The sequence below is a fragment of the Lepidochelys kempii genome, chromosome 4, assembly GCF_965140265.1.
Source record: "Lepidochelys kempii isolate rLepKem1 chromosome 4, rLepKem1.hap2, whole genome shotgun sequence".
Taxonomy (NCBI): domain Eukaryota; kingdom Metazoa; phylum Chordata; order Testudines; family Cheloniidae; genus Lepidochelys; species Lepidochelys kempii.
Window position 1 is genome coordinate 9,555,714 of NC_133259.1, and position 14,769 is coordinate 9,570,482.

A 14,769-nucleotide genomic window follows, 5' to 3' on the forward strand; every position below is an offset into this window, starting at 1 on the left:
CTACGTATGGGAGGCTGGGCAAAGGGGAGTCCAACTGAACAGGTTTGACAAGACAATGTGATCAGGATCTGAGCGCTTGTTGCCAGGGTACCAAGAGCACGTGGTGTCCTACATAGAACAGAGACATGGGGGCCAGCTAGGCCCTGAACATGTGCCATTTGCAAGCAGAGCAGCAACGTTAAGGAGGGGCACGACAGCCTCTGAGCGATCAGTATCTCCGTGGGGAACAAATATTTAACAGCAGGCTCTTCAGTCTAGCAGAGAAACGGATAACCCGATCCAATGACTGGAAGTTGCAGCTAGACCTATTCAGGCTGGAAACAAGGTGTAAGTGAGTAATTAGCCACTGGAACAATTTACCAGGGATCGTGGTGGATTCTCCATCGGTGACCATTTTAAAATCCGGATGGGATATTTTTCTGAAAGATCTGCTCTAGGAGATATTGTGGGGAAGTCCTCTGGCCTGAGTTACACAGGAGGTCAGACTAGATGATCAGAATGGTGCTTTCTGGTCTCAGATCTATGAATCCCTGGGGATGCAGGCTTTCTCCCTGCCAGTCAGGGAGACGGTGTGCTGGGCTGGCCGCGGGGTCTGTACGGGGCGCTGGGCTCTCTCCGAGACGGTGTGCCGGGCTGGCCGCGGGGTCTGTACGGGGCGCTGGGCTCTCTCCGAGACGGTGTGCCGGGCTGGCCGCGGGGTCTGTACGGGGCGCTGGGCTCTCTCCGAGACGGTGTGCCGGGCTGGCCGCGGGGTCTGTACGGGGCGCTGGGCTCTCTCCGAGACGGTGTGCCTGGCTGGCACCGGGGTCTGTACGAGGCACTGGGCTCTCTTGGAGGTGCTGGGGTCTTTCCAAGGTGGAATGCCTGGCTGGTGCTCGGGTCTCTCTGAGGCAGTGCACCTTGGTGGTGCTGAGGTCTGTCTTAGGTGCCAGGGTCTCTCCAAGGCACTATGATCTCTCTGAGGCAGCATGCCCAGCTGGCACTCAGGTCTCTCCAAGGCACTGGGGTCTCTCTGGGGTGGCACGCCTAGTTGGTGCTGGAGTCTCTCTGAGGCAGTGTATCTTGCTGGCATGGAGGTCTTTCTTAGGCACCTGGGTCTCTCTGAGGTGGCCCACCTGGTTGGTACTCAGGTCCCTCTGAGGCACTGGAGTCTCTCTGAGGTGGCCCACCTGGCTGGTGCTGGGGTCTCTTCTACGTATTTGTTTATCTTAGGGTACGTCCACACAGCCACTGCGCGGGGTGTTTCCCAGTGCGGATGGACAGACTTGTGCTAAGTCTGCTGGAGGCAGTGCACGAGAAGTAGCAGTGTGGCAGCAGCCTGGGTTAGCCGCCCGAGCACAATCCCACCTGACCCGTGGGCACATAGTCAGGGTGGCTAGCCCGAGCCGTGACCTGTCGGTTTTAACGCACTGGCTTGAGCAGAGCTGGCTCATGTTGGTCTCCCCGTGCTGGGACGACTACTCCCAGCTGCCGTGAAAACATACCCTTAGGTTTAGAAATTAAAGCCAAGATTTTCTAACGCGACTCGTGAGTCTGGGATCCAATTTGTGGCAGCTTGTGGTGTTTGTTTTTCAGGTGCCCGGGCACAAGTCTGCAGCACTGCCGGCCAGATCCAGCCTTGGAGATCAGGCCCTTCTGAGGGCTCTCAAGTTGGGCACTGAAAGGCACGAGCTGCTTGCAAAAAATCTTGCCCTAACTGGCCCGAGCCCATCTGTGTCAGGATGACTTCCCGTTGCTGCTGCTCCCCTCAGCCTCAGAGCAGAGGTCTGCTCAGGTCTACTTTCTAAGCCTGATGTGAACCCAACCCAGACCCAAGCCCCAGCCCGAGAGGCTTGAATCATTTTCTGACCCAACACTTCCCCCTGAACCTGAGTGAGTATCAGCACCACTTCCTGCCCGTGCGGCTGGCATGGTGGTGGCTGCAGCTGTGTGCCCGGCTCCTGACAGCCGCTGCCCCATGCTGACTCTGTGTGCCGTGGAGCGAGCGGTGCTGTGACTTCTTGGCACGCTCACTGCACAGCATAGTGAGGTGGTGGCAGCCGGCAGGAGCGGGGCCAGCAGCCACCGCCACGCCAACACCCAGGCAGGACGCGGAGAGCCAACCTGACCGCAGCCCCGGAGGATCCAGTTGTTTTCCCACCTGCCCCAACGCGGGCCCAACACTCGTAGTCAGGTCCTCCTGCTGGGTTCAGGTCAGGTGGCACAGCTTGAGCGCACAGGGGGCTAGGCTCTGGCCTGCTTGCACAGATCGGAGTGGGAGAGCAGGGCCTCAGAAGAGGCTTGGAGCCCGGTGATGGGGCCGAATGTGCTTGCGGCTAGTGAAGAGCTGTGGCTGAGTGGAGGATGTACAGCCTAGCCCTGCCAACCTGGCCCCTTTGCTAGGCACTAATCTCTCACTGAGGGCATATGAAGGTGCTCAGTGGGACATTACATACAACATCAGAGCTAGCCAGATGTGGTAGCATTTGCTGATCTCCCTTAAGAAATGTATCCCCTGAGTTTTATTTGTGACAGTCACGTTTATTGAGCTTTACATGTAAAATGCACAGCTAGTGGGGAGTGTGAGGGAAAGGGGGAGGCTGTCTGGCCGTAGACAGTATCACTGGGAGGGACAGTACGCCCAGACTCCAGGAGCTACCAGTGGTGGGTGACCTCGGCGTGTGTATGGTGGGAAGCCTGCTGAACCCTTTTATCTGAGCTGCATGTCAAGAATCACAAGGAGCTTAGACTGATGTGCTGTGAAAGTGGGCAAAGCCTGGGAACAGTCTGGTAGATGCATTAGGGCCTAGCGCTGCTACTGGCCTAGCGGTTTTACTTTTTGTTTTAATATCCACAGTTTATTTATCCACAAATGGCTGCAATATTTACAGACTGTATCTTCTCTAACTTCTCTTCCAACACTGATTGCATCAAAAGAGTATATTTGTATAATAAAATAAATTCTCCCCTGTGCTGTTGTAATCTGTGCTCAGTAACTACATGTGTTTTTCATTTATGGACCCTGGCCTGATCTGCTGCCAAGGGAGTTTTCATTAACTTTTAATAAGACACTTTTGTTGTATTTGGACATGCATGTTGTAAAGAGTAAGGAAGGATCTGTGCATTTCAGAGAGAATGGAGCCTCCTTGCTTTCGTCTTTGTGGAGAATCTTTGCAAGCTGTATTCTGTATGCACTTTTAGATTCAGATTTTAAAGCCTGAAGGGGACCATTGTGATCATCTAGCCTGACCTCCCCATCTAACACAGGCCAGAGAACCTCACACAGCGATCTCTGCATCCAACCCATAACTTAGTTTGAGCCAGAGCATATATTTTAGAAAGAGAGAGTCCAGAGAGACAGATGTCAAGCGATGGAGAATCCACCCCGTCCCTTGGTAGTTTGTTACAGCAGTTAATCACCATTCCTGTTAAACATTTGCACCTTATTTCCAGTCCAAACTGTTAAGCTTCGACTTCCACCTGTTGGATCTCGTTCTGCCTTGGTCTGTAGGTTAGAGTCCTCTGCTCTCAGAAAGCTCCTCCCTATACAGGTGGCTTGCAGGCTGTCATAGTCACTTCTCAACCTTCTCTTGAAGCCTGAGCTGCTTTAGTATTTCTCTGAAGGCAGGTTTTCCAGACTGCACATCATCCCTATAGCTCTTTTCTGAACCCTCTCCAGTTGATTAGCATCCTTTTTGCCATGTGAGACATCAGCGTGGGACACAGTAACTATTAATGGTCTCACTAATGTCATAAGCAGAGGTGATCCCACCTCTCTGTGTATGCACACAAGGATCTTCAGACGTGTGGTGAATGTTGTCTACGGGTGACTAGAGGCCATGCTGCTGGAAGATTTACTGAGTAGTTCAGTGCCATTCTGAATGAGTCTGGGTTACAGCTTTGACTGTACCCCTGCAGAACATTCAGTGGCAGGGTGACTGAGTCATTCTTTCAGCTGAGAAAATATCCGCTTATTAGGGTTGTCTCTCTCTAAATGAAGTCTATCCCATGGTTTCTTAGCAGAGATGGTTTTGAGAGGGGGCGCAGATTACAGGCACTTTCAAGTCTAGTAAGAAACAGTATTGCTGAGATGGTAATCAGCTGGACAATGAGGATGCGCTGAGGATTGGCACAGTCACTGCGAGGGCATCAGTCAGACCACAGCATGTCCCACCAGTGGGCACCAGGATACCCCAACGTGATGAAGCTGGTAAAAGGCAGTTTCCTCGTGCCATTTACTCCCTATGGACACTGGTGAGTAGCTAGAAGCTCCACGGGCACTGACAGACCTGCCGTCTGGAGCGGGGCATGCTTGGTAGCCTGGGTGTTTCAGATAGACTGCTCTCGGCTTTGCACTGCCATCGGCCAGTGCCGGGCCACTGGCAGGGAGAATCTCCCCCACATACAACTGCATGAGGGACCACCCACAAATGTCAGCAATAGACAAGGGCAGCAGCACGTGGGGCACCCCTCAGCGTGCCAGGGCCTACCGTGGGCACAAGGTCCCCGCAGCAAGAGAGACAACTCAGGCCAGGAGCACCGAGTGCTACAAGACCCCTGCCCTGCAAGCACACAGGCCTCTCTCTGACCTCAGCTGTGGGCTCCTGCAGTGCTGAGGTAGACGGCTCTCAACAAGGAATGTGATGGTGGGGACCCCAGCTTTGTGTGGCGCATAGGGAACGTGGTGCCTACAATGAGCCTGTGAACGAGGAACGCTTGGGGATGAGCGCACAAGCCGGAGCCATGGCACTGAGCCACCCAAACCCTGGGTTATGTTCTCCAGCCTTCCCTGGCAGCCCTTGCTAGTCACCTCCAGGCCACGCTCTGCGAAGCTGACTGCCAGTGTGAGACATATGTTAACGTCACATCTCTTTGAAGGTGCATGCCCACTGCGGCCAGCTATGAGAGCGTGCTCCCAATACAGCCTTGCCAGCATGGCACCGTGGGGCACAGGGCCGAGGAGATGAGCAGTGGTGTCTGGGCATGATCCTGAATCCATGCTGACTCTCCAGCACAAACATGCTGCTGTGGCCAGAGTTGTGGGCAGTGTCTGCAATCCTCTCCCCTCCCTGCTCCAGGGGGCCCAGTACAGCTGGGCCTGGGTCAGCTTGTGCCCATAGGGTGCCAGGCCCCAGCTCTGTGTGTCTGCTCTGCCACCATAGCCTGGGTCCTGACCCCATGGGCTGCAGGGAGAGCAAGGAATGACGGGGGGATAAGACTAGAAAGAGAAAACAAGGTGCAAAGGGAGAAGGTGGAGAGAAAACAAGGGACAGGAAAGAGCATGGCCAGGCCAGACATAGGGAGAGGCAGGGTAAGTCTGCCAGGGGATGATAGAGGGGCTCTAGGCATGGGGCACAAGGGCTGTGGGGTCAGGGTACCCAGCCACCCAGCTATTAGCCTGGGGCTCTGACAAAGCCAGGCTGGGAATGACGGAGCTAAGACCTGCCTGTTGGGTTTAGTTAGTTCACCTGGGGCCCTGTTCTCCAGGGTGTGTGATAGAAACACACAGCAATGGTGAACGAAAATGTTCGCCATCTTTGCCTGACGGAGGCTAAACCAGTCACTCCAGCAGCAGAGCCCGCTAGCTCTCTGTTCGGCTAAACATGCACCCGAAGGAGAGAGATTCACAGTCAATGTTTAGAAAACACAGGTGTTCGTTGAGCATGTGTGAGCGTTCTGAACGATCTGCTCTAGGGCACCCACAGGGAGGCGCCCTGAGTGAAGGATACAGCTTAGGCTATGCAGGTCAGACAAGACCTGCAGCCTCCTCCTGGCCTTCCAAGCTACAGAGCTAGGGCATTTTCTCCCTGTCTGGCCCTTTGATGTGGTTCTGCTTCGTGGGCTCCCCGTGTCCCACAGAGCAGAATGCCCGCCCTTTTGCCTACACACGCACACACACAGCTTGTCTTTCCATGTGCTGCACCCTCCCTTGCAGCCAGCGGTGTCCCCTCCTGGCTCTGCTCCGGGGGGGAGCCTCGTACTGAATGAATGGCATCACAGCCACTCCAACAGCACTGTCCAGTGACTTCCTTCAACTGCAGTTTTGGAGCCCTGGACTCCGTCACCCACCCCTAATGCCATCTGCGGGCACTGAATCACTTTATCAGACAGTGACAGCAAGGGAGAGGACTGTAGGGACTGGGGATGCGTTAGGAGATACCGCCGTTCCTCCCAGACCTACAGACTCCGACCAGAGCCGGGGGCCGCGACGTGAATTCTGCTATGGCAGGACATCCCCTTCCTCGCCTGCCCGCAGTGACGGTTGGAAGGAGCCATTGCCTCCAGCTGGTGCTAGGGAAGCGAAGCCCACGCCGAGCCATCCACTTACACAGTATTCAGCAGAACTGACGGGACTTCCAGCCCTGAGAAGCAGCCTCTGAGGGAGGGAGCCAGCGCATCTGAAAAGACAAGAGCGGCGGAAGTGAAACATGAGCTAGGGTGCATCACACGCCTTCAACTCCTGCACAAACCACATCCTGGGTCTCTGCGAAGAGGGGACGAGAGCTGGGCCCTGTTCTGGGCTCACCCTAAGTGCCAAACAGGCCTGGCCCAAACCCCTGCTTCAAACACCACCCCCTTCTAGTTCTGGGCAGTTTAGAGCTGCAGACCCAACATTTTGTCACCCGTGCATTTCCCCTTGCAACCCTGTGGCGGTGCACAACGGATTCAACGGGAGGGCCGAGGCCAGTGTTCGTGGCCCCCTGCCAGAGCACACCTGTGGGGCTGGATGTGGGGCAGATCTGTGCCGGAGCTGCGCACCCGAAGTTGGAGCTGTGGCTTAGAGCTGGGGTTCTCGGTTCTCGCGCCCCCTCCCCCCCCAACATGCTGTAACCGCTCCATGGCCCATCTGTGCCACAACAACTGTTTTTTCTGCCTATAAAAGCCAGGGCCTGGCGTTGGCCAGGTTTGCCGAGCAGTAACTCGCTGGCGCTCCATGGACAGCGCCTTTCCTGCTGCACAAAGAGGCGCTCATTCGCGCCTGGCTGTTCCTTCTGCAGGGCAAGGGGGACTGAAAGCAGGGAACGCTTCTTCCAGCGGCGAGCGCTAGCAGCTGGGACCCTGGCTCTGCAGAGTGGGCAGCGCTGCTGGGAAAGGAGGAGGTGCCGTTTCGACTCAGCGCAGGACCGCGTTCTAGCACGCACACGTGACGGCGAGCTTGCGGGGCTGTTGTTACGCAACAGAGACGTCGCTAAGATCGTAGCGTATCCTCCGCTGCTGAAAGGATGGCTTCTCCCTCCTTTGCTGCACCAGTAGGTGGGTGTAGGAAAGCAGTACTGCCTGCGTGCTGAGGGGACACAGCTTCTTTCCAGCGGCACGTGCAGCACCCAACACTATTAAAGGGACAGCTGCAGAAGGAGGGACCGCACCCTGAGAACGCGGCTCTGGAGAAGGCACTCTGTCAGGGTCGGCCTGAAAAGTTGCTTTTGCTCCCACAAATAGGGTGTGAAATGCAAGGTCTGCATTAGGGCCTGACTCTGCCGAGTGACTCCCCTTGACATGGGGGAGGAGCTGCTCCGATGTCACTCGGCCTGCTGTTGTATAAGGTGCTAATCAGCGTGGGGGTGGCAGAAGCAGGCCTTGAAACCCTTTCTCTCTGTCCTGCAGGTGCTTCATTGCGTACCAGCTCTCTCTGTCCCAGGCCAGGATGCATGGAACATGTCCAACCGCAACCATCAGAGTGAAATGGGACCATTTTCACTTGGCCGCTGAGCGGCCTTGTCCAGCTATATGGAAACATACTATTTCCCACTGATGCCTTTTGTGCCTGAATGTGAGCAAGGCAGAACGGAAAGGCAAGAAAAGAGCCCACTCCGACCGCCAGTGGGGACAGGGGCTCAGGGAGGGAAGAGTTGGGCAGGACTGGTGGGGGGAGAGTATGAAGCTTGAAACCAACCCCAGCTCTCCTGGCTCTGAGTTTCATTCCAGGGTAGTTGGGCCCTTTGACATGCAAAACTTGGAAGATTCTCATTGTAGCCATTTGAAGTTGGGCGAAACCTGATGATTTTGACTAAGTTTTGGGTTCATTTGAAGCCAGAAATTCATTGCGCAATGCAGGGGCTCAAACTCATGTGAATTGAAACAAGTGGGAGTTTCATGGATCCTTGCACGTGGAGATCATTGTTCGATGCATCCATTATGATGTCATCAGCTTATTTCATTAATAACCAGTGAGGATGCTGTTAATGAGTCCTGAAATGTCGGACCTGAAAGCACAATTGTGCACAAATAATTTGTATGTGCAAATAGGCAGTTAAATGTCTAACTGATCATTGGGATATGCAATCGCAGTAATTACATGGACAAATTATGTGCCACGCTTTTGCACACTCATTTTTAAATATACCTTTTGATATTTCATTGTTCAGGTACTGCTGCTGGCCCCTTGGCGCTCTCGGGGTGGAGGGGCTGTTATCAGATTTTGGTTTGTATCCACAGCATATCAGTGGAGCCAGAAGGGAAGGAGACACTGAGGGAGAATGGGACAGAAGCTGGTGGCCAAGTGCAGCATCTGGCACTACCTCTGCTCTGCAGTGTTTGGTGGAGGGATGTAGAGATGTCAGGAGACTGCTCGCCTCATGGGATGCATTGACTATTTCTGTATAGGTGAAAGCCATGGATCTTGCTGAGGAAGCTCTGAGCTTGTTCTCCTGATGAAGATGGCCTGGAAAAACTACTTTGGGTAAGAACTCTGGAGTATCCTAATAACCACTGGTCTGAAAATTAAGGAGGGAAACTTTCTCTGCCAGACAAAGTATTTTATTCCTAATCCCTGTGGCTGGCAGCTTTGATAGAGAGGAATGTATCAGAGTCATAGGTTATAAGGCCAGATGGGACAGACCATCTGGTCTGACCTCCTGCATGGCACAGACGAGAGCGGCCCCGGTTTTCAAAATTCGGGTCGCGACGGCATTTCAGGCACTGGGTCACTCTGGGCAGCACTGCCGACTGGGATGTGAAAAGTCCCCTCGGCGGTGCTGCCCTGCTGAGGCGGGCTAGTGCCTACCGGTTCCGACACCGCGCTGTGGCCAGCCGTGGGTCCGGCTTCGAGGCGAGGGGCCCCGGGGCGCTGCGCCCACCCCGAGCACATTTGACTGTATTGAAACTCATCCTGTTTTAAGCATGTTATCTCAATACAGTTACTTTTCTCAGCTGACCTTGTTATCTCATCCAATATCAAGTTTGCCTGACAATACCTGTTTTCCATAAAACCATGCTGGTTATTAATTATGCTGCAAGCCTTTAATTATTTACTGATCGATGTCCGGGTAACTGGCCTGTAGTGACCTTTCTGAAATTAGCTATTTTCCAGCCCTCTGGAACTTTCCCAGGGTTCTGAGGTTTGTTAAACAGGAATAGCAACGTTTCGGAGATCACGCCTGCCAATACTTTCTAAACTAATCTGTTGGATGCAAGCTACCTGGTCCCACGGACGTCAAAATAGTTAACGCTCGCGGTTACTGTTTGTAGTTGCTTTTGCAGTGTCTGTGTGTAGCAGGGGGTGAGGCTCACAGGGCAGCATCTGCGTGTAGCAGGTGGACAAAGGCCGGTGGGGCGGCGTCTGCGTGTAGCCAGCGGACAGAGGTGTCTGTGTAGCAGGCGGATTGCTCTCCAGATGGTAGGCTGCTAACTGTGGATCAGAGAGGTTCTGAAGCCCTTGATTTAAGGGACTAGCCGGGTGTGGCCCGCTGCGCAGACTAGTGCAGAGTCTGTCCCTGGTGCTAGAGATGTGAGAAGGAGCAAGAGCTCTTTTGCCGACAGTTCTGCCAGGCTGGGCTTATCATGTAGCGGGCCCGGATGCCGTTGTGTTGACATGGGAACCAAATGAGCAGGATGTCCAGGTAGCAGGAACTGTGAAAGCCCTCGTGCTCAAAGCAGGCAATGAGCATCACTGCAGGCTGTAAGAGCCTCATCAGCAATACCCTTGGCTATTTGAAGTGTGACCCAGTCTGGACCCAAGGCACTGGGATCAGCCACACCTTAGCCCCTTGGCCACAGTCCAGGTCTGGATCCAGACTGCTGGTGTGGAGAAAGAGAGGAGCAGAACTGGTGCCATACTCAAGAGCCTGCAGCCTAAATCAACCCCACTGAGAGCAGAGCGGCTGAGAGAAGCTGCTTGCTGTGGCAGACACAGTGCCCGGGCCCATGCCTGTATGCGTGGAGCCTGGAGGGCACCAAGAATTCTACCAATGGCTGCTTCCGTGCCATGAATGTGCCTGGCAGCCCTCGCAGCCAGCCCCCAGGCCACAGGGCTCGGTGGAGGAGATCAGCCCTGAATACAAGCACTGAAGAGTTAGTTCTACTTGCTTAAGTAAAATCATGTGAACAGAGACAGTTGCCAACGCTTAGGTCTGTGTATGTGCCGTGCCTCGCACAGCAGGCTCACTCCTGCCTACAGACACAGTATTGCCAAAATCGTGAGTCAAATTCCTATAAATCATGATTGGCCCCCACACAGCAGGAGATGTTTTTAAAATCAGCAAGCCAGACTTCTTAGTCCATCTTTTGACTTTTTAACTCCCCTCACCCTCTCCTCACCCCTAACATAGGGGAACTGCCAGCCATTTCCTATTACTGCCTTCACTCCCCTCCCTCCAACCCAGCAGCACCACCTCCCTGACTCCCTCCCTCCCACTACCCCAGCACCCTCTCTCTGCTCTAGCATCATAAATGTAGGCAGGGCTTAGTGGCAGGGCCGGTCTGTGTCCTCAGGCCCGAGGCTCTCGCACAGAGCTCTGCCAGCCTCGAAAAACACAGGATCAGAGGCGCTTCTCGTGTCACAGCAACAGCTCCTCCGGCAGGTGCTGAAATCCTGTGAGAGAATCCTACGACCCCTTTGCCAGTTGGCAGTCCTTCCCCTGGCTGCTACCCGTACCCAACACTCGCCCTGGGCTGTGGGCACTGCCACTGGATCCCCTCCATCTCCCACTCCATCACTGTCCTCTGCCTCTCCCTGCACCCGCATGCCCCTGCAACCTCTAAATCACACTCCTGATCCCCCCCCCGCGCTCCCCATCACAGGGTCTCTGCTGCTCCTCACAGTCCCTGTGCCCGGTCCAGCCCCCTGAAACATGCAGTGACAGCCACATTACCTGTGGGCCCGGCTTCAATCTCATTGGAAACCATGGGAGGTGGCAGATATCTTTCTCAAGGGCAGCCTCCCTTACCCACGCAGACTGTAGGGACATGGTGCCCATCATGTCAGCGTTAGCCCCATTCGCTGGCATGGCAGTTGGCGGCCATTTGGAATCAGGGACACTTCCCGTGTGGGCACCTTCCATCCTGTATTCATCGACGGGTGCAAACAACCCAGAAGCACGAGAGCCGTGATAAACCTGTGAGCGCCGGCCCTACGGGGGGGGACCAAACCAGCAGCTAATAATACCCAGCTCTTGAACAGCAGCCATACAACCACTGAGTGGAACTAGGGGCCGAGCCGTCTGGAACGCTCACAGGCCCCATTTCGAGGCAGATGGAACAAGAAGGCCTAGTAAGCAAAGGAAGTTCCTCCTAGCCACGCGCGTTCCTGGCTCCAGGACCTTCCCTACCGACCTGTGGGCGCCTGCCTACTCTTCTTTCACTTCTGGTCTTATTGCCATTTCCCATCTTTCACTGGAGCGAGGGCCAGCCACCGGGTCCAGGAATACACTTACTCTGTGCTGCACAGCACTTCCCCTGGCTCCAGTCTCTACCTCCCCAGTTTCCTCACACCGTGATTTTTGTACCCCTGTAGAAATCCTGGTGCCATTCACCCAACCAGGTCTGTAAATGGGGTAATAAGGGTCCCTAGCTGCCAGGAGCATTGTGAGGGTAATCCAGGAACACTTGGTAGCTATTCGGATGTCTGGATGCTGTGGGCTAGGTAACGCACCCTGGTTGGATGACTCGGCCGAGGGGCACAGCAGGGGCATTTGTGCTGCTGCTCTCCGTGTGCTCTGGGCATCAGCAGCTTCAGTTTCTGGGGCTCTGCAGGGACCCCCTTTCCCTATGAACGTGCTATCAGCCTGGCCTTGCCAGGTGGGCTGTGTTGTTTGGAAGGTAGGTTAAATGTAGGCTGAAAGGAGCTGACAGTATCCTTTTAACTACAGCTCATTGTTAATCCAGGTGGGCTCTGACTCTGGTAGGGACCATGAAGCCCCACCTCTGTGTGGCCTGCCTCTGGCACAAGCAGGACCATAATAAATTGGTTGGTCTCTAAGATGCCACACGTACTCCTTTTCTTTTTGCGAGTACAGAGCTAGTTACGTAGGTAGCTCTCTTGCTGAATTAGCCTTCAGTGCAGGCACGCTCCCAGGGCCAAATGCAGCCACAATGTTACTGGACTGAGTGGAGCTGCATCTGCTCATACTGAGCCTTTGGGGTTGCTGTTCATACAGGCGCCCATACGGTGCCGATACTCCATGGTTCTGTGCATCCTTCTCCCGCCCCATCCATAAAGCAGGGGTGTGTTACCTGCTTGGAGACTCCCAGCTCTACGCAGATTTCGAGATGAGAGTGAAAGTCCCATACGCCTTGGCCAGCCATACCTAGGCTACAATTGCCCTGGCCCCCAGGACATGGGAGCTGGGTGTACTTCATCCTTGGGTTCATTCAAAACAAAGAGATGGCTCCGGAACTCACTGGGTGCGACATGAGCACAGGGAAGGGAGGTAAATTTTCCCGAACCCTATTAAACAGCACTGGAACTGTCCTAGGGCCACAGCCCATGACAGGCAGACAGATCCCTTTTTCAGTCATTTATTCCTCTGAACATGACAAACATTCCTGTGTTTTCCCCCCTCCAGTTCCACGCGTTCCCGCTTCCCTCTGGCCATGGCGTTACCACAGCACATCGGAACATGGTGGAATGGTGGGCACCCTCCCAAGGCATTACTTGGGTACCCAGCCCAAGGACCCAGGAGCCGGCAACAGATAGAACTGGCACCTGGTAAGCCGTATCAGCTGTTTCTGTATCTACTGTTTGGGGGTAATGTCATCGCTTCTCTTATCTGCCTGGCTGCACGCTGCGCAGAATTGCCATCGGGCAGCACACCACCAAAAGCCCCTGCTACTCACCTCCCCAGAGGGGGGAGGTAATGGCTGTCTTCGGATCAGCAGAGGAAATGGGCATTTGTTTTTCATGGTAGAAAATTCTGGGCTGAATTTCCAGCAGGATAAAAGGAGATGTAGTTGTTTAACTCCCACTCGGCTTAACAGGCTCTGAATGTCTTCCCCCGCCATGCTGAAATAGCCCCGATTTGTAATAAAAATGTGTGTGTGGGGAGGAAATAAAAGGAAACACGTACCCCTTACTTATGGTTTGCTGCCTCTGAGTCCATGAATTCACTAGTCAAATGGCAGCGTTGGTGTTGCCTTCCTGGGATAGGTGGTAAGGGCCGGGGGTGGGTGTGTGTCGGGGCGGGGGGGGCATTGCTACCACAGTGTGTTGGGGCAGAGCTTAGGACAGCATATGATAGAATGGGGGGGGGGGAGGGTAAATGTGTGTAACTACTGTCAGTGTCAGGGTGCAGCAGGTGGAGATTGGTGCATCCTGTGGGTTGGATAAAGGTGCCCAGGGGGATCCAAAATGATTGAGAGCTGGTGTTTTCCAGAGAGGAAGAAAGGAAAGAACGAAGAGGGGAAGAAGGTAGGCAGAAGACAGTCTAATTCCCACGGCTGTGCCCAGGACTGGCAGCTCGCCCTGCTCCTGGAGCGGTGCTGTAGCATGGCTCCCGGCTACCCCTCTGCACACTCACTTCCATGCACTCACCACACTCACTATGTTACCTGTCTGCTGTCACGCTTCATACTAATACAGGAAGCTAGAACAGGTCAGCCGGCTCTGCTTAAGACTGGGCTAGCCCAGCTCTGGGCAACCAGGAGCTACATCGCATGGCCACAGAGGGGCAGATGAGCCACCATGGAAACAGAAGATAATGCCATTCTCCCCATCTGTGGCTACCTACAACACATCCTGTCATCCCTGAAAGCCAGGGACCTTCAGGACCACAGCCAGGGGCCTCTGGTGCATGAGCTAAAGAAGAACTTGGTTAGCTGGGAGAGTGCTGGGGGCTCTGAAATAATCCCTGGGTACAGCGGCTCCAGAGAATGGTCTCTTGCCCTAAGCTCATGTGTTAAAGGCTGATGCCAGACCTGGGTGAGTAGCTCTGTAGTTCCTAATACAGCTAGAACCCAGCTGTTCTTGCAGAGGTACCTACTGCTGCTATATTGCCTTTAAACGCACTGCAGTGTCATTGCACTGGCTAGGCCATTGTTTCTCTCTTACCTTGGTGGGCGAGATGTTCTGAGAGATGCATCACAGAATTCCTAGCCCCCGGAGAGGGGGGTTAAGCAACCTCTGCACGTCCTGAGCATGGGTTGCTCTGGGGACTGGAGAGGCCCCTGGCATCACTCAGACAGCCCTGGGGGGGCCTGGCTAATTGTAGCCGTCTCCCCAGGCTGTGCTGTGGGCTGCAGCACTGCCGGGACACCACACAGTGCTGCATGCCGCGGGCCCTGCTCCTGGCATACCTCTTCTGCCCTCAGTCTGCCCACTACACCAGGGCTTGTATGGGGTTCCCTGCAGTGGGGGAATCCTCTTCTCCCTGCCCCCAGAAGTGGGGCTGTTAGGGACCCTTTATGCCACTCTGGCCCTTTCAACCAGCATACGGGTGAGTGTGAGGCACTCACCCTGAGAGTGTGGCCAGGACCTGTGGTATAGGAAATAACTCATCCACAGCTCTAGTATCATGACAATCTCTTGCTTGGTACAATACAAATGAGGGAATTACTGTCTGGGAGCATGGGCCGCGT

The 14,769-nt window shown here is 54.5% G+C and overlaps 1 protein-coding gene across 3 annotated transcripts in view; it reads right to left on the reverse strand.

Annotated features, from left to right (window-relative positions):
- RBPMS (RNA binding protein, mRNA processing factor) overlaps positions 1-14,769 on the reverse strand; it is a 139,211-nt gene that overhangs the window by 12,686 nt on the left and 111,756 nt on the right. For all 3 annotated transcript variants that reach the window (XR_012158424.1, XM_073340330.1, XM_073340331.1), the window contains one exon: positions 6,308-6,377. Coding sequence is in view for 2 of the 3 variants with exons in the window: in XM_073340330.1 (XP_073196431.1) it covers positions 6,315-6,377 (63 nt within the window). In the remaining variant the exon portion in view is untranslated. The remainder of the gene's footprint in view (positions 1-6,307; positions 6,378-14,769) is intronic.